Source organism: Musa acuminata, chromosome BXJ1-7 (genome assembly GCF_036884655.1).
Source record: "Musa acuminata AAA Group cultivar baxijiao chromosome BXJ1-7, Cavendish_Baxijiao_AAA, whole genome shotgun sequence".
In the NCBI taxonomy this organism is placed as follows: Eukaryota; Viridiplantae; Streptophyta; class Magnoliopsida; order Zingiberales; family Musaceae; genus Musa; species Musa acuminata.
Window position 1 is genome coordinate 43911284 of NC_088333.1, and position 19805 is coordinate 43931088.

At 39.1% G+C, this 19805-nt stretch overlaps 3 protein-coding genes across 9 annotated transcripts; all 3 read left to right on the forward strand.

The window, feature by feature from the left end:
* The first annotated feature begins 477 nt into the window (after positions 1-477).
* LOC135679648 (cycloartenol-C-24-methyltransferase 1-like) lies at positions 478-8189 on the forward strand. 5 transcript variants are annotated; one of them, XM_065193633.1, is made up of 13 exons: positions 478-1033; positions 1189-1314; positions 2679-2745; positions 4551-4624; positions 4749-4833; positions 4928-4983; positions 6606-6660; positions 6863-6910; positions 7104-7187; positions 7274-7474; positions 7562-7687; positions 7764-7861; positions 7978-8189. In XM_065193633.1, exons 2-13 carry the CDS (start codon positions 1232-1234, stop codon positions 8036-8038), a joined length of 1038 nt encoding a protein of 345 aa, XP_065049705.1. In that variant the 5' UTR covers positions 478-1033; positions 1189-1231; the 3' UTR covers positions 8039-8189. The 5 variants fall into 5 exon arrangements, with proteins under 5 accessions (XP_065049705.1, XP_065049708.1, XP_065049707.1 ...); XM_065193636.1 differs by having other exon boundaries at positions 1204-1314; XM_065193635.1 differs by lacking the exon at positions 478-1033 and adding an exon at positions 1047-1109 and having other exon boundaries at positions 1204-1314.
* A 296-nt stretch (positions 8190-8485) lies between these two features.
* On the forward strand, positions 8486-14220 carry LOC135679650 (chloride channel protein CLC-d-like). 3 transcript variants are annotated; one of them, XM_065193639.1, is made up of 9 exons: positions 8486-8938; positions 9026-9089; positions 11162-11239; positions 11319-11374; positions 11462-11542; positions 11621-11777; positions 11870-11971; positions 12094-12140; positions 13628-14220. In XM_065193639.1, the coding sequence occupies exons 5-9, from the start codon at positions 11490-11492 to the stop codon at positions 13689-13691; spliced, it is 423 nt and encodes a 140-aa protein (XP_065049711.1). In that variant the 5' UTR covers positions 8486-8938; positions 9026-9089; positions 11162-11239; positions 11319-11374; positions 11462-11489; the 3' UTR covers positions 13692-14220. The 3 variants fall into 3 exon arrangements, with proteins under 3 accessions (XP_065049711.1, XP_065049709.1, XP_065049712.1); XM_065193637.1 differs by having other exon boundaries at positions 8489-8938; positions 11162-11374; positions 13628-14219; XM_065193640.1 differs by lacking the exon at positions 13628-14220 and having other exon boundaries at positions 8494-8938; positions 11162-11374; positions 12094-12623.
* Positions 14221-14825: 605 nt separating this feature from the next.
* Positions 14826-17470, forward strand: LOC135679651 (sugar transport protein MST4). Its single transcript, XM_065193641.1, has 5 exons — positions 14826-15062; positions 15675-15994; positions 16101-16225; positions 16299-16587; positions 16670-17470. The coding sequence occupies exons 1-5, from the start codon at positions 14930-14932 to the stop codon at positions 17342-17344; spliced, it is 1542 nt and encodes a 513-aa protein (XP_065049713.1). The 5' UTR covers positions 14826-14929; the 3' UTR covers positions 17345-17470.
* The last annotated feature ends 2335 nt before the right edge of the window (positions 17471-19805 follow it).

Below are 19805 nucleotides of genomic sequence, written 5' to 3' on the forward strand. Positions count from 1 at the left end.
TTGATGTGTATCACAGAGTTATGTTTGTACCCATCAGATCCATGCAGAATAGAATAGGCACACACAATCTTCAGAGAGAGATGACATTTCACAGACGATTTTAGATATGATGTGTATATTAATTCATTTCACAGACGACTTTAAATATGAATATTATGGTTTTGATATATATAAAAAAAAGATATCCCATTTGTTTGTTATTTATAAGGATTAAAAAAAGAAAATTTATTATGTTCGTGTTTTTTGTTTTTGTTTTTCTCACTCTCTGTTTCACGTGTAATGTAAAAGTATATTTAATATAGAATCATTAAGTTTGTGATTGGATCAGTTGATCCATCAGTTCAACCGATAACCTAACGCCACATGATTTGCTCATTGTCTTAGGAAGATCGTCTGGCCATGCCGTGGCCCATTTTGATGGGAGGTCTGCGAGAGCTTTGATGGGCCTCGTTAGACCAGTGGGTGCACCCAGAGACCCCAAATCCGAAACCCTTTCTCTCCTCCTACTCCTCCTCGTCCTGTACGAATGCGATCGACTTTGATGTTTTCTGATATGGCAGCAATCGTTGCTTATTCTGAATGATATCCGCTTTAATCGATGAGATATTTGCTATGTTTCTCATTTTTCCCATAAAAATCTCGTTGTTTTAATCGTTTGGTGTACCAATTGCCGTGCTCTGTTTTGCAAACCCAATCCTTTCTTAAAGGATTGTTCCAGTAGAATGTGGTTGGAGTAGGTTGCTTTTCTAATCTTGAATCGTGCTCTCTTCTTTGGACGTTTTGACGCCACAACTTTTCTTGCGGATCCTTGTGGAGCAGAATATATAGCTGGATTTATCTGTACATTTCCGGCCATCGTTGTCTTCTGAGTTAAGGAGCTTTGTCTTTTGTCATGTTGGATTTGAACGAAGCCCCACGAAAAGTCGCGTCCTTTAGTTTTTGCGGCGTGGAAAGAGATAGCCGACCTGTCTTCTATTAGGTGAATGGTTTAGACGTGTCCTTTACAACTGGCCTTCAGATCTGCCTTATTCTGGTATCCTCGAAGCATTATGATTTCTATCCCCATCTTTTGATCTATTTAACTGTGACTCTTGCATTCCTTCTCTTCTGTATGTTCTGCATTTTTCTGAATCCCAAATCTTTTGTCTTTCTAAATCCTTTCTGGTTTGTTTTTCTTCGCAAAATTAGTTTTTGTATCTACAGATATTGTGTGTTCACGGTCGATAGTCAGATGTCGAAATCTGGAGCGCTGGATCTCGCTGCGGGCGTGGGAGGGAAGATCAAGAAGGAAGATGTGCAGTCTGCTGTCGATCAGTTTGTTCCTTTACTCATCGTAATGCTGTGTGACTGTTGGAATGCATGATCTGAGTTCCAGTTTTCTAGTTTGTTCACTTTGAACATGGCGATGAGAAATTTTGCTGACTAGCTAGCATTAGATTATGCTTTGGAACTTGGTTTGTAAAGGCTGAGCAATGGATAGAAGATGCTAGATTCGTTGGTTGTTTTTATTTCTGTATGAAAGCATGGCGTTTAATGGATACTGTTTTACTGGATCACGTCCTAAAATCAAATAGATGCAAGATCAGAAATGAAAACATAAAAAAAGGTACAAGAAGAAGAATAAACTTTCAGAAAGTGTGAGATATTCTCATCCGTAAGTAAATGATCTTCTCCAATTCATCATCTGCAAATTGCTTGTGCTATGTTTCTTTTGTTAGTTAACCGATGTATTCGTTCCTTCTAACAATAATGCTTATCTTCTCGGTGTTGTATAGTTGAATTGTTTGCCCAGTGTCTATGATAAATAATATTCTATGTACTGAATCTGGCTATTGGATGACAGACTTAGTGTAAAACACCATATGGAACTATTAATTGACGGCCTTTTGCCACTTAGTTGACCCAGATCAGCCAGCAGGAGCAAGGATTTGGGACATTACTCCACCATTGACCAAGTATTTACTGCTATTAAATCCTTCCTTCCGAGTTCTTCTGGACATCCACGTTGCAAATATATCTATTGACTTTGTCTTGGTTTAATAACTCTAAAAGGTTCAACTAACACAGGACACAAACCTTGGTCACAATAGGAATAGATAAGACCAAATGACCAAATATTTCTTTATCTTACATATTTTTTTTGTTTCTGAATTTTACTTCAGAAGTGTTGGCCCAAATTTTTAGGAAATAATAGCAGTTAGGATTGCCAAAGGTTTATGGACCTTCTAGGTGTTAGATGTCCATCTAAGTGGTAATCCGGCAGCCAATGTTTTCTAGCCACTGCAAACAATGCCAGTCGTAACTATAGCAATGGAAGCTGCAAGAAGCACCAACAAAGTCAGCATTTATTGACTCCCCCCATTGGCATCAATACAAGGAGCACCATGGTAACAGTTGTCACTTTCCCAACTATGATAGCGACAGAAATTACCGGCATAGCAGGAATACTAACTATATTGGCATCTTTGCATTTTCGAAGACATCTCAGATTTGCCACAATTTAAACCAGATATCTGATGCAAAATGAGTAATATTTCATTTTTAAAATTAGCCTCACATTTGCTATCAACTTGTGCAATTATATGAAAGTAATTTTTGTTGTGATGGTCCAATAGTCAGATTTCCATATGGCTTAAATTGCAAAATCATTGATATATTACAATGCATTATTGCATTAGGTATGAAAAGTATCATGTCAGTTATGGAGGGGATGAGGAAACAAGAAAAGCAAACTACAGTGATATGGTATGTTATACATATTGGTCAAATTGCCTTTTTGTTTACTTCAAATCTAATAAATTTTTTTGTTCAACAGCCTATTCAAATTATTGCTAGAATCAGTGCAGGAATCATGATGAATTTGTATAAACATATTGCAAACCTTGTTTTGCCTATTCTTTTAGGATGACAAATCCATTTGGGACATTGGAATTGTATTTCTGTAACACCCCTAAGTAGTCCCACATCGAAAGTGAGCAAAGATTAAGATTGGCTTATAAGGGTCTGATGAGTGTACTACTATCAACTTCAGCTTAAGAATTTTGGTCAGTGGTTTAGACCAAATGAAGTTGATAGGCTAGTTAGCCCATCAGGCTCGGGTCATGGCATTTGGTATCAAAGCCGACCTAGCATTTGAGTATGGTGAGGGGGCTCGAGTAGGAAAGGACTATCCGTAGACGAAGTCAGAAGACTCGTCACGGCGTGGAGCCACCACTGGGCTACGTCTCACATGCACTATGCTAGGGCCTAATATGGGTTATGTTGGGCCTTGACGAGGATGTCAAACCTTTGAGTGGGGGTGATTGTAACACCCCTGATTAGTCCCACATCGAAAGTGGGCAAAGATTACGATTGTCCTATAAGGGTCTGATGAGTGTACTACTATCAACTTCAGCTTAAGCATTTTGGTCAGTGGTTTAGACCAAACGAAGTTGATAGGCTAGTTAGCCCATCAGATTCGGGTCATGACAATTTCAGTATGATTATTCATGAACAGCTGCAGCAATGTATGACATTTTGTGGTGAAAACATTGGAAATATGCTATTGACAGCAGTACAGATTTTTGGAGTGTGAAATAGTTTCACTGCACTGGCCTTTGATAACTTCACGGTGATTGGTGACCTGTTGATATGTAAGAGTTTTGTGTGGGTATTGGAGTCTCAGTAATCTGTAAAATCATAGCTGTCATGGGCTTTATAGCAGGTAGTTATAGAGCAAATACAGCTTCTCATGAAGATGCAGATATGATTACAATACATATGCATATATATAAAGATAAGATTACAATTTGAAGGACAGGATTATAGGAAAAATGATTTGAATAAGAAAGATACATATATATGGTACAAGGGGCGCTTGTAAAGCATATTTTGGGCCTCAATGCTCAGGCTTAATTTACTACTTTATTGCAACAAGGTTACTGAAAGTCTGAAATGTCAGCAGACACTAAATGTCAGCAGACATTAAATGTCAATCGATGAGAATGGGCCATTATTTATTCGCACTCTACTTTTTGTTGTCTTAATCTAATACCAGATCACAATGTGCTATTATGTCATTACAACAGTTCAATATCAGCCTCCACATGTTCCCTATTGCATCCATGATGAAATATGGAAGGGTAGAGCATTAAATGATCATACTTGCAAATTTTGTTGGTCCATCTTGTAAACTTTGTTGTCTTCAATCCTTCGTAAGCTATATCTGTGACCTTGACATAATTGTGCTCTGTATTGCTTTGCTAATTCTTTGTGACTGATCCAACTCATGTGAAGTGTTGCTTTAGTGTTCACAAAAAATTTCTCTGACTCTTTCTTGGTGAGGGCCTTTCAAATCTTAGTTTTGATTAAAAAAAGTTGCTTAAGAATGATTTCTAGCTATTAGAGATAAATGGATTTTTAGATTGTGCTGAGCGATTTAGATGATTCTTGACTCAGAACCTAGTAAAAACCATTTTTCTGCAGTTCTTCACTGAAAGCCATGGTCAATAAATAGCCTCTCATCTCAGGAAATCTATGAGAGTCATGAGATTTTTTTTCTTGTACTTCAGGTAAATAAGTATTATGATCTTGCCACAAGCTTTTACGAATTTGGTTGGGGAGAATCATTTCACTTTGCCCCCAGGTACGCATTAGCAGTAACTTGCTGAAATTAATTCAGCAGTAGAATGAAAATTTTCTTTACTGTCTATATTACTCCATGTTTTCTAGGGTACTAAAAACACTGATTTTGTGGTATATTTCTAAAGATGGAAGGGAGAGTCACTTCGTGAAAGCATTAAGCGTCATGAACACTTCCTTGCTTTACAACTTGGGTTGAAACCTAGGATGAAGGTATTAGTCATTTTATGTTGCATTCGAATCTAATTGAATAGTTTGTGGTATGGACAAATTTACAATCATATATAAGGTTTTCCTTGTGATGTAGGTGTTGGATGTGGGATGTGGAATTGGTGGGCCTTTACGAGAGATTGCTAGATTCAGGTAAATTAATCTCTTTCAGAATTTTTCACGTGTTGAAATTTTGTACATATTTTATCAATATTACAATTAATCAAATAAATGTATTTAAGAATCTTTATATGATAATCATATTTTTATCTTTTTCTTTTGCTTCTTTACTGAGATCTGGACTTCTTGGGTCTGGTATGTTTTACAAATCTTGATCTAGCTTTAGTATGAGCCAAGATATGGCTGCTTCTTGTTACTGCTGCTGCTGTTCATACTGTTTAGGTGGTAGTACTTCTCTTCTCACATGCTCAAAATGTTACATCACGGTATATAGTTCATTCATGATATGGTACAGAAACTGCAGTTACCATGGTATTTTCATTTTAATCTTCCAAACTATTTTAATTTCCTCATATTTTAATTTGTTATGAAAAGTGTTATACAAAATTGATGCATTAGGGTGGTCAATGCTTCCCAAAGCCACTTTGACACGCACCTGGTCAAACATCTATATAGTTAAAATATATTAGATGATAATATTATCTAGTGTTTAACATAACTCGTAGGATGGTTTTGGGAAGGTAATTTGTTTACATCAAAAGACTTGGTTGATGTTTTAAAATGTGCGTCTGACAATTCAAGGGACTAGTTAGGATAAGCTGACCTTCATTATATGGAAAATGTCTCACTTCTCTCTGTGTACTTTGATATTGTTGAACTTGAAAGGTGAAGACATGAACACTGTACTTAAGTCTTTTGAGAAGCTGGTATCAAGATTATTGGCATTGACATCAACTAGTTGGTGGTAGGAACATTAAAGTGGCTTAGGCCACATGAAAGAACAAATTAAAAGCTTTCCAGATTTATTTTTCTATAATGTTTGTTACATCAATGTCAATGGCAACATCCCAGTTTCCTCTTTTAGTTTATCCCTTTGTTGTACACAGTTGTGCAAACAGCTTGCTTATCATTATTGCTGGTTCAAGGATCTTCAATGAAATCCTATATATGCCCTTCTGAAACAAATTTAGTTGAGACAGCCGGAGATATGGAGAAGGGGAAAAATGAAAGATTCCCAATATATTCCAATACTAAATTATTTCTACTTTCCCTTACTCATCCTATTGAATCTACAGATAAATAGCTAAAAGTCCAGCACAACCATATCCACTTGCAACACAATGCAATTTCTCAGTTGTGATACAACTCTTTGTGGCTTGCAACTAGTAAAATTTGCCTGCTTCGCAGCTCAACCTGAATTCCCAAATATGCAAATTGAAGCGAGTTTAGATATTTTTTGGGATGTCATGTTGCTTCAGTTGAGTTTCTGTTTGGATGGTATGATACTTCGGTCTCTTCAGTTGCCTACCTAGTTGGACAACCACAAGTCATAAAATATTGGAATTGTGAATCTCATAGACTCATCATACAGTTTCTTCATTTAATATATTAATATATGAATTCTTAATCTCTAATAGTTTAGATATATTGTTTTGCATATAAATTTTTTGTTTATGAGATTTTATTTTTCTTATGTCATCACTTTTAGGGTACCCTGTAGATAGGAATGTACCTCGGAGTTGCCACATTAGCTTCATGTCTACTGAAATGGAATAATGCACTTGTAATGACATAATACATGTGAATTTTTGCAGCTCAGCATCCATTACAGGATTAAACAACAATGAGTATCAGATCTCAAGGGGAACAGTAAGTGCATATCTTTTGGAATTTTGTGCATTTAAATGACATCATTGAAAATCCATAAGTCCAGATTTGTGTAAGTTGCTTATTTGGCAGGAAGTTGTTTTCATCAATCTCATCAATTTTTTGTCATAAAATAAGATAATTATAGCATAGCAATATGACCATTCTTAACCTTTTTCTTTCCCCTACAAATTTATTTCTGCAGGAGCTTAACCACATAGCTGGATTAAGTGAGTCATGCAACTTTGTTAAGGTCTGTTCTCCATGTTTTTATTTCCAAGACTCATTTCCATTCAAATTTTATCCTAGGACTACTATGAATATGTATGTGCTCTTTTAAATTACCATTATAAAATTGATAAGGTATGTTGCTTATGACAATCATACAAGATTTACACAAGTTAACAGTAGCATGAGTGCTGAGAAGTGCTGTCACACAACTGCAGGCTGACTTCATGAAAATGCCATTTTCTGATGACACATTTGACAGTATCTATGCAATAGAAGCAACTTGCCATGCGCCAGACGCAGTATGTTCTTTTATATGCTTGTCTGTGCTACTATACGTCTTAATTATATTTAATCATGAGCAATGTTGGATTTGTGAATTGAGCAGGTTGGCTGCTATAAGGAGATCTATAGGGTGTTGAAGCCTGGTCAGTGTTTTGCAGCATACGAGTGGTGCATGACCGACCATTTCGATCCAAATAATGAGAGTCACCAGAAAACCAAGTCTGAAATTGAACTTGGCAATGGTCTTCCTGATATAAGGACTACAAGAGAATGCCTTGATGCCCTGAAGCTTGCGGGGTTTGAGGTACAAAGAAACTGCATGCTCTTTCATCAATCCATGCGAGCCCCGTTTGCCATTTGTTAATATGCTCATTAATTGCCCTTCTTTAAGGTTGTATGGGAGAAGGATCTTGCGGTGGATTCTCCTGTTTCTTGGTATCTACCACTTGATACAACTCGGTTCTCCATAACTAGCTTCCGTTTGACGGCTTTTGGGCGACTCATCACTAGAACTATGGTACTTATCTTCCACTTTCCAAGATTTGGTTGCAGTTGGAGATGTTTGCTCACTTGCTTGCTGCTTAATTTTGCAGGTTAAGACACTGGAATTCATGGGTATTGCTCCGGAAGGAAGCAACAGGGTTTCGTCGTTCCTAGAAAAGGCAGCGGAGGGACTCGTGGAAGGTGGAAAGTACGAAAAATTGAATTAGATGAGATATTACTTTTTATCTTTCCTGCATTCCATCATTGAGAAATCAGTGAATATTCCAATGTATATTAACCTTTCAATTTGTACAATACTTGCAGGAAGGAGATATTCACACCTATGTACTTCTTTGTGGCTAGGAAGCCTCTTTCAGGTAGCTGAGAAACGCCAGAAGCATGTTTTTTGGTTGCTGCAGAAATCATACCTCTCCTTGTTTGGACTGTTGAAGAAATTGTTCTTGAACTACTTTGATTTATTGTTGAACATATGGCAATACCATCATTTATCACATCCTTTATGATTTCTAGTTCAAGATTCTTCAAAATGTGTTGTCTTTATACTATCCTGAGAAATGCCAGTCTCACGAATATGATGGTTCTCTAGATTTGGTTCGGAGACTCTTCCTTCATATGATTTGCTTATACTGTAACATGTTTACTGAGCAAGTAACCCAAAAAAAAGTATTAATTAAGGGTTACAATTAATTTTCAACGAGTTAATAGTCATTAACTAAATTGTTAATCACTTCAACGAGTTAACTAAATTTTCAACGGGTCACACCGACGTTCACACTCGTAACTTGTGTCGTATAAATAAGCTGCTATAAAACATAGCGCGTGAGGTGGCGAATCGTCCCTCGCGGCGGACGGTGAACGACTCAATCCACAGACATCGGAGCCCGTTTCTCCCGTTCGTCCACCGACGTATACCCCACGCTACTAGTCTGCTTCCATCTCCCCCTCGAAGACCTTCGACTACCGAAGCCTTCACCCGTACCGGACATATCGCCGTAGGGCGAGCAGAGGGATAGAATCTATTGCGAATCAATTGATTCGTTCGGTTCTGATCCCTCTCCGCCGATCTCCTTGCTGTCGAATCACCACCACAACGGGGTCCAGACAGCCAAGATCGTCTGGCCCCGCGTGCCCAGCTCCGAGGAGGGCGAGGCTGCCGAGGTCGAGTTCGCCAGCGGGAGCCACGGCGGCACCGGCGCCGAGAGCCTCGACTACGAGGTGATCGAGAATTACGCCTACCGCAAAGAGCGGGTAGAGTTTGCCCTAGGTATCTAGTTTTACGCAGAAGGAACAAGATCCGGGACGAACTTATTTGTGGATGCCTGATCTTAATTTAGCTCTTTTGTTCTTGCAGGCGCAGAGAGGAAAACTGTGTTATGTGGTCCTCAAATGGTTGTTCTCTTTAGTTATTGGCATCGGTAAGTGACTTCTTGTGGAAATCAAGTGAATGGATTCTCATTTTCCGTTTCTGGATTATCTTGGCGATGCAATTTTCTTTTATCCTTAACAGTTAGTTAGACTCATGCTGGTTATAATGCGGACAAGAGCGTTCATGTGATTCATCATTGTGTGATTATTGAAACGGATGGGTATTCTAGATCTTTTTCTGCAAAGGACAGACATCCCCCCTAGAAGAGAATAGTTGGAGTTGAACATTGTAACAAGCATACGGGATTTCACCTATTGCTCAAGATGTCCTTAAATTGCAATTACACTTCACGAACGGCATAAGTAGAGCTCCGGTCAGATTGTTCTTTCTAGTTCATGCTTGTGAAGCTTACTTGATATAGCATGAAATCTATGGATTTCTGCTAATACTTCACTATCCATTATTTTTTAATTAGATCTTTTGAACAAATTATGATCTTCAAGCTCAATGCTTGGGCCAAGTCATTGTTGCAAATTGTGCTCATTAGGTCCAGATCATGTACAAGTAGGCTAGGTTTTGCATCTTATAGGGTTTTAGAATTTGATATATTTTCTTGTTTTTTTTTTCATTATTTCAACATTGTTTGTATGGGCTACGTTAGACAACAACTAAATGTAATAAGTGCGTATTACTCTCTGCATTAATGCTGGGATTAGGATTCCTGAAATGGAAAGCAAATCTACCCTAATGTTTCCTACCTGCTTGTAATAAATTAGGGTTCTATATTTTGGGAGGGTGGATGGTTTAGGTAATCATAGGGGTCATGATTGCTGTATTCCTGAAGTGCATGTGAATCAATTTGGGAAACACAAGTAATTATTTGGATTCAGGCCCTTTGTTGTCTCATTTGTGGTTTCATCACTCTTTTTCTTGCTGTTTCTTTTTTATTTGTAAATCTGCAGCATAGATGTGGAATTATATTGTTATTATTATTTAGTTGCCTTAGTGAATCTTTTGTTTATTTATCAAAACTACTTATTTATATCTAACTTGACATAGGCATGATTCTAGAAAGCGTCAATGCATATAATGGGAACTAGTGAGGCATGATTCTTGAAATGATTTAAAACATGAAAATAATGAAGAAAAAAATTTTCAAACAGAAGATTTGATGCAAACTAGTGATCAATGGTCTATTAATAAACACAATTAAGGCAGACGTTGAAACCCAAGGAAAATGAATAATAATGGAAAAAGTGAACGAGATAGGAAAAAGAACAAGGGGCATTCTTTTCATTAATCATCTAAAATTGAAAACATAAAGTGTTTTCCTTTGTTATTACTCTTATGGATTTATATACTTTCCTGGCTCTCTGTCTTCGTTTACTTTATTCATTTTTTCTCTCTTTTCACATCTTTGCTATTTATAGCCAGGCAATACAGCAAAACCTGTGTGTGACACAAGGTTAAAGGTGTACTCCTGCCATTTTACTTCACTTTGAACTTCATTAACTTCCTAGATTCTATCTACTTATTGGTGGTGATGTGGATAAGCTATACATAAAACCCTCTTCGAATATTGATCCAAAAATATGCTAAGATCAAGCCTGTAAAACTCTAAAAAATGTGATTAAGTGATACAAAAATAAAACTTATAACAAGGCATATCAAGCGGACTGATTGGTCTTCACAATCTAATGAATGTTAAAAGGTTAAACACATCAATGCTAAGCCATGAGTGAAATTAGACCTATACCAATGACTTCCACTGTCATCATTTTCTTGATGATAGCAATGACAAGGCACATTTATCTGATTGCTTCTGAATTTGTTGGTCCAATATGATACCTTTGGGTATACTTAAAGAGAACCAACTTGTTAACACTCGAAGTAGAACTCAGTAAGTAGTACTTGATCTTACGTAAATATCAGGGCTTGTATGATTGGTTTAGTTATATTGCAACATGAGACAAAAGAGGGCATGCACTTTCTGGTTAGTATCCTGCTGATGCCTGATCATAGTGAAGGAAAAAATTAGTATTTTTTGTGTAATTTTTGGCTTTGCTCCCTGAAATTTGTCTTCAGGTATGCTCTAACATATGGTTGCCTTGGTGTTGAAAGGTTGTATCCTTCCCTTGTGTTGTTAAAGTTAGAGATATCATCTCTGTGTTATGGAGCAACATGCACAATGGCTTCCCAGTGAGTCAGAACTGCAGCAAATTGTCTATATACTAAGCTTGCTGATTGCTGAAGCTATTTCACATGGTTTTACATTAAGGTGATAGATCACAAACAGAATGGAGAGGCGCTTGGTATTGGTCTCATCCTTCGCAGGTAAAATATATGCATCATCTCAGACAAGTTTTAAAATTAACTAGTTAAATTGTGGCTCAAAATGTTATATATCTCTTGATTTTCCAGTCACTTGTTGGTACTTCTATAGTCTAAAATGGATTTTCAGAACAGTCCTTTTCCTTGTGATATGAGGGGAATATCCAACAGGTATGTAATCTTTTATTTTTAGTTCTTTAGATGTATTAGCTACTATGCAAAGTAACTGATTATTTCTTTCTTTTATAGGCAGAACTTCAGTGATTTTGTCAAAACTGACTCAAGTAATGGATTGTCCACAGAGGATATTCATCTGACTGAGGATGAACTGGAACTCTACTTAGATCTTGCCTCGTACTTAAACCCTGCCCCATATATTGTGCCAGAAGATTTGTCTTTGGCAAAGGTTCATGAAGTTACAGATTTATCCATTTTGGAAATTGATTTAGCTTGTTGTGCATACTTCACCAATAGATCTGTCTACTCTACTTATGCCAGGTGTACAATCTTTTCCGACAGTCGGGCCTGAGGCATATATTTGTTGTCCCTTGCCCTTCTCATCGTATAGGTTTGGTTACTAGGAAGGATTTGTTAATTGAGGTATTTGGCTGACAGATTTGATCTTTTTTTATAACAATTAAATTGAACATTATGTACTGTGTTTTCATTTGGAATTCTGTGATGTTTTTGACACTTAAATGTTTTTTTGTTGAATTTTGCAGGAAAGTGATCATTCAGCAACCATGGAACTTTCATCAACTAGTGGAAGGTCTTGAGCTGCTTCACCTTAGTTATCCATGCTTTAAAAATTTTGATTTTTCCTTTTCTTTCATGTCAAGTTTTTGTGATATATTTTACTATCAATGACCTAGCTATAGATGTCCTTTGAATCACAGTTGCACAAATAGAGATATGGGATAAGAATATAAGACCACATGTAGTTTGATACTTGTATATGTATATACATATACATATATATATGTATGTACATATACATATATATATGTATGCACATACATACATATATATATATATATATATATATATATAGAGAGAGAGAGAGAGAGAGAGAGAGAGAGAGAGAGTTTTGTGGTAGGTTCCTCTTTGTGGGAATTGAGGCTCTGATTCTATCATGACAATCCACCTGATAGGATGTTCGCTCAGTATATGTATGTATGTGGATGTATGCATCAATTGCATAATGTATGAAAGGTTTGGTTTTCTTAATGAGAAATCTATATGTGCAACCTAACGGATAAATTTTTGATTAATTGATGATGACACAATCTTGTCATCTCCTTCTACCTAGATTAAATTGATCTGGATATATTTATGCATTATTAGGCATATTCTACTTTTTGTTTGTTTGTTAATATAAAGTAACTTAAGTTGCTGCATCATCTTAGGCACATCAATCTCACATCATTTACATCAAGCACATGGTGTAGTTTCATGGTAAAAGCTGTATAAAGCATCTGCTAAACTGCCATCCGAATTGTAAAATGCTCTCATCCATTTGTTGTTTAGGAAGAAATTAGACTAAAATGATTATTTCACAATAATTTATGCTTCATTGATTCTCAAATTAGACTAAAGCATTAGCCATTATCTGATCTTACAAGGGTCTAACTCAGGTTTTAGTGTCTGTGCATTCTATCTGAAGGTGTAATGTCTTAGTGCCACCCAAAATATGATGCATTCGATTACTTCTATGCCCAAAAAATGTGATTTCGCACCTACATTGTGTAATTAATTTTAGAATGCACCAACAAATTAATCAGTGCAGTGGTGGTCTTATTCACACACGGTAAAAGCCTCACTACCCGGTATACGTTTTTGACAAAAGTGTTTATGACTGAATTCTTCAATGCCATGACCTATATATAAGCATGAGAGTTGTACTAAACTTGAGGGTTGTGATTCTTCAGAATTATGACATCTGTTGTAAGTGCAGGGGCCATAGGCAATGAACCTACTCGTAAAATGTCAATCCCAGTATTTAGAAGAGTCCAGTCAATCAGTGGCGCAATGTCTCATGGGTGCATTTGATGCCTAGATGTTTTATTGATCTCAGTTCATATTATCAACTTTAATCGTAGGTGTTTCTGGCATGCAAATTAGTGTTACATAATTGATGAGGAATATTGAAGTGTTATTGTGGAAATCGTATGCAAAGTATTATACATCAAAAAAACAACTTTCTTCTTACTCTTGTATGCTATATTTTATTTTTTTTGTTTCCTTGTTGCTTTCTAGAGCTCAGCATCTAGATAGAAGAACAATTGGTGGGACATACACATCCAGAGCACCCTCTTCTTGATAGTCTTCTCATCCACGAATAACAATTCAGTGATTGTGGACTCGGTGCTCTCGCTTGTAAGATTTGTATTGAGCATTTATAGCGAGTCATCATATTGATAACATCTATTTTTAATCTTAAATCTGATGGTTCACGTGATGGTATTATAAAAAAGAGGTGGTTTCCGTTGTTCAGCCACGTACTGTAATCTAAGAGCAGAATTCGGTATGCCCTATCGTAATTCGACGGCACGATGTCACCCTACGTTCTCCTCCTTTGAACATGACCCATCACATCATTTTTCTAACTAGGGTAAGACATTACGCATATATCGCACTTTTGTGTGACAGCTTTTGTGAAAGGTTGGGCGAGCAAACCACGGAATCTGTGGACAAAGTGTGAAGTGATATCATGGAAAGCTCGCCTTTTATTTGGTATATTGACGGCTCATGTTGACTAATGTTGTTCACTGACCCCAAAGTCAATCGTTGGTCAACATTTGACGTCCGAGTTCCTTGTCGGCTTCTCCTACAGCGTTCGAGATCGGGAACTAAGAAGCCTTGCGAGTCAAAGCCTCCTCCAAACCAGATGTAAAAGAAATATTTCTTTTTATTATAACGTTCCTTATTTAATAATCTTTTAAAAAAGTATTTCTTGCTTTAGTTGTAACAGCGTCCATTTTATATTTAATTATAACGTGTTTTCATTCATTAGAAATATAAAATAATAATATTTCCTCCAAGACTTGGGTTAAGAGTAGTGTGAGTTGTTCTATCAGGATACCGTTCACAGAGCATGCAGAAAAATCCATGTGAATGCATCAACCGAAACACCTACCAAAAATCCACGCCACGTGATGCTGCATGACCATCATCTACTCTCTCGGTCAACCTTTACTTACGTCTCCGTGATCAAGATTCCCACAAACACAGGTGCACATCACCCCCTTGTATTATTAGCTAATTACTTCAACGTGTTCTAAACCACGCATTTTTTGGCGAGCCGAGGAAGAGCCGTCGATTGACCGTCCATCTGCAGGAGGAAAGCCGCCGTCGGATTCCTCCACGAGGCGAAATCCCAGCCGTTGCGTGGTGGAAATTTCATACCCTTCCCCCGCATGGCGTCTGTCTATAAATCGTAAGGCACAGCGGAGTCTTTCGAACTCAGCTTGGCTTTCTTACTCAGTGAGAAGCGTTAACCTTCACCACAAATCCATCGAGCCCTCCTCGTCGCAATCTCCTCTCTCTCTCTCGTCCACCATGGCCGGAGGCTTCTCCGTGTCGGCGTCGGCCGGCAGCCAGTTCGAGGCGAAGATAACGCCGGTGGTCATCATCTCCTGCTTGATGGCCGCCACCGGGGGTTTGATGTTTGGCTACGACGTCGGTATCTCAGGCAAGAACTTGTCTCGCTCTTCCTTGTTAGTTTCGTGGTGTTGACTTTATGTCACTCTCTTTTGCTGAATGAAGAAGATATATAGAAACACAGACAGACAGACCTTTTTCTTTCTTTTCTTTTCGTTACACTAGTCTTTGAAGGATAAACAAAAAGGATTACATGCATCAACTTTCGTCACCTCAAAGTTAATTAAGAAACAGTTAGTTTTTCTGCTTTTTGTTGAAGAAAATGACATAGATAAAGAAAGATGAAAACCATTTGCCATCTAAGAACCAAGTAAAGCAAGTAAATTAGCACCAGTGGTGCTTGCCCCAGTACTAATTATCACGGTTGTCTAAATCATCAGTCTAAAACTAGCATTCTTATAAATCAATCTTAACTTTAATCATGCTTGATTAAATCAGGGTATTACGTACATAAACTCCATCTAATGATCGTATAGATAGATCAACAATATGTTCCAAGGAACATTGGAATTTGATGATGACCCCGAATTCATTCTGGATCACATACATACATACATTGCCTTTCTTCATCTCTTCTTGTGCCTCGATCAACCTCAACCTTCTTTCCATCCATCCAACAACAATTGCGCACTTGTGCTAACAGGCGGCGTGACCTCCATGGATGACTTCTTGATCAAGTTCTTCCCCAAAGTCTACCGTCGGAAGACCGAGTCCAAAGACAGCAACTACTGCAAGTACGACAACCAGGGCCTTCAGCTGTTTACCTCCTCGCTCTACCTCGCCGGCCTCACTGCCACCTTCTTCGCTTCCTACACCACCCGCAACCTCGGCCGTAAGCACACCATGTTGATCGCCGGCGTCTTCTTCCTTGTGGGAGTCATCCTCAACGGCGCGGCCCAGGATCTCGCCATGCTAATCATCGGCAGAATCCTCCTCGGTTGCGGTGTTGGGTTTGCCAACCAGGTTAGTCCTCCGTCGGTTTGACTGATAATTCCTTGCGCAAGTTCTTGCTTCGGGAATCATATGTACCTCAGTCCATGCTCATCCAACATCGGACACACGGATGCAGGCCGTTCCCCTGTTTCTGTCGGAGATTGCACCCACCAGAATCCGTGGAGGCCTCAACATCTTGTTTCAGCTCAATGTCACCATCGGCATCCTCTTCGCCAACCTCGTCAACTACGGAACTTCCAAGTACCACCTCCACACCTTTCTCGTCACCCTGTCGCTTGAATCTACGATATGACCCTGGAACAACACCCTGCAGGATTCACCCTTGGGGATGGAGACTGTCCCTCTCGCTGGCCGGCGTCCCGGCGCTGCTTCTCACCGTGGGGGCGCTGTTCGTGGTGGACACGCCCAACAGCCTCATCGAGCGTGGGCGGCTCGAGGAAGGCAAGGCGGTGCTCAAGAAGATTCGCGGGACCGACAACGTGGAGCCGGAGTTCAACGAGATCCTGGAGGCGAGTCGCGTTGCGCACCAGGTGAAGCACCCCTTCCGCAACCTTCTCAAACGTCGCAACCGTCCTCAGCTCGTCATCGCTATCCTCTTCCAGGTAGAAGACTACCACTGATGACTTTTCCTGGCAGCTACAGGTAATCGTCAGACTAATTCATTGCTTCTTTCTACGTCGACAGATCTTTCAGCAGTTCACTGGAATCAATGCCATCATGTTCTACGCCCCGGTGCTCTTCAACACACTGGGGTTCAAGAGCGACGCCTCCCTCTACTCCGCGGTGATCACCGGCGCCGTCAACGTGCTCTCGACGGTGGTGTCGATCTACTCGGTGGACCGGGTAGGGCGGCGGATCCTCCTCCTGGAGGCCGGGGTGCAGATGTTCATCTCCCAGGTGGTGATCGCGATCGTGCTCGGCATCAAGGTGACCGACCACTCCGAGAACCTGAGCCACGGCTACGCCATCTTCGTGGTGGTGATGGTGTGCACCTTCGTGTCCTCGTTCGCCTGGTCGTGGGGGCCACTGGGGTGGCTCATTCCCAGCGAAACCTTCCCGATGGAGACGCGGTCGGCCGGGCAGAGCGTGACGGTGTGCGTCAACCTGCTCTTCACATTCGTCATCGCGCAGGCCTTCCTCTCGATGCTCTGCCACCTCAAGTACGGCATCTTCGCCTTCTTCTCGGGGTGGGTGGTGGTGATGTCCGTCTTCGTGCTCTTCTTCCTCCCCGAGACGAAGAATGTTCCCATCGAGGAGATGACGGAGAAGGTGTGGAAGCAGCACTGGTTCTGGAAGAGGTTCATGGACGACGACGATCGCGTCGTTGATGTTGACTACAAAAAAAACACACAACCATAGGATATATATAAGCTCTGTCTCTTTAGGTTCCTTAAGGTCTCCTCATCTTCGTCGGTTCTCACCTCACACGAATGACACGATCATATTGTAGTAAGGGATGAATATAAAGATTAGCAATTGGTGTTACGTTTTGCAGTGTTGTCCAGCATTTACAACGTTCCTTCTCTCACGAGCCATTTGCTTAATCCGTGATCAAAGGATGAGATGCTATCGATGTCAAGCCGGGAAACATGTAAATCACCCAATTAAAAAAAAGAAATAAAAAACCCAAGTTTTATTGTTTTTCTAGTACCGGAAGCATTGTCATCACTCTATTGTGATCGCCGCCTATCCCTCATCACGTGACCCCATCATCTCTACCCTCATCCTCGTTCGTCTCCTATACCCTCCACCTCATCCACTTTCATCACCGTCACCTCTACTCTTATCCTCGTTTGTCTCTCATCTCATCATCTTCGAGAAGGGTATTCTCAGCCTCAAAGATTTCGAGACTCCCACGCTAAAGAAGCATGTTCTCGCCCACTTTAGTCTAAAGCTTGCATCCATCACCATCACTCAATTAAGAGAGTATAGCAACAGGCAATGCTTAACACGGTGGGCCATGCGAGGGAGGAGGAATGCAAATCATCGTTTGACTATCTCCTTCTCCTTTGCTAAGGCCGATGATAAGGCTGAGGTGGGGCCTTAACGATACCTCAACAACGATTAATAAGGATGAGGGCAAGGGCGATCATACGGAAGCGATGGATAGTAGAGACGATCATGATGGAACGACGGGGCCAGTAGAGTGGAGATAGCGAGTGGTGACGAGAGGGTGGAGAGGATCATAATGGGGGGCGATGAGAAAATTTGATATGATGAAGGTCAAGGATAATTTTATTTTTTAAAAAATAAGATAAATTATATAGAAATAAATCAAGAAGCTAAATATAAATAAACCAAAAAAGAGGCACATGGTGGAAAACTTAAAACTTACGAATTTTGTTTTTAGGATTTGGTGAGGTATGAAAAACCATGTATAGTCTTGGGATTTGAAATGCTACTCAAACTTGTTTTAAGAAAAAAAAACTTAGGCGATTTATCGAAAAAAAATCCCTATAGCTTTTATGAGATAACATCTCATATTTGATTTTTTATTGATGGATATTTTTTGATGAAAATATCATCAATGAAATCATAAAAGTTAATTATTATACTTGATTAAGTCTGACTTAATTTTTTAAGATTGATTCAACTAAACCCTAACTATTTAATTGATTTAATTAAATTCTAAAGAATCCATTGATTTTTTCAAGTTACTTTTATCTCCACCTCCGCTATACCTCCTCATCCTCGGTCTTTCTCCTACACTATTGCCTCCTTCCTATCCCTATTGGCTTTCTCCTCCTTTCTTTTTTTTTCCTTTAGCCTTCTCAACCTCTGCCTCCTCCTCTCCCTCCCTTGGCTTCTTCTAACCTCTCCCTCATCCTCCACCCACTCCACCTTCGCCTCATCATCCTCCCACGTCGAACTCTAACACCATCTCCTCCTCCCATTCCATCACCTTCTCCCCTCTTCTCGACTTCCTCTTCTTCCCCCTCTCCCTCCTCTTTCTCTTCCTCATCCTCACAATTTACTTTTTAAAAAAATTACCCTCCAGTTACACTTAACCACATATTTAACATAAAAATATACTATTTTAAAAATTGATCATCCTAAATTTATATAAAAATAAAAAAAAATGATATAAATATATTATATCTCATCCTAACAATTCCATAAAAGTTCAGATGTTATGGGAAAATATCGTTGACGCCTTGGTTAGTTCAATGTGATTTAGACCCGTGTATATAAAAACATCCAAGAGATATCTAAGATAAAAATATTGTGCTCCTGAGATGAAAGTATTGCACTGTCGGGATATCACCTGGACGAAGACCAAGGTCGAGGGAGATTTCTCGACCTACTCCCTTCGACACTCGAGTTAATAATATAAGATCCCTAAATGTGGGCTCAAGTAGTTCAAGAAAAGAGAGAGTTCCTTGTCATTTTCTTGTTAAGAATATATTTTTATACATCCAAGAAAGGAAGAAGGTTTATGATGATTTTTTTTTTCATAAAAGAAGATAAGAGGGTTTAGGATTATCTTTCTTGTCAGAAAGGGAGATAAGGAAGTTTGTGATTTCTTTTCTTGCCATAATGAATGAGAAAAAAACTTACATTTCTTTGATTTAAATATTTATATGAAGGATGATATTGATCTTGTATGGCAATGGGGTGTCAACTAATGGTAGATTCCCAACCATTTGTCCCCCCACCGAAGGTGTACTTTGAGGCGCTTACAAGATGGGTTTGAAGCACGTCATTCAATTTTTTCAACATAGGAGTATTTGTGATCTAATTCTCTATGTTGAGTTTTTTTTCGATTTAGGTGTTGTAGGCACGTTGGGCGTGTATTTCTATTATAGCATATCTCTCTTCA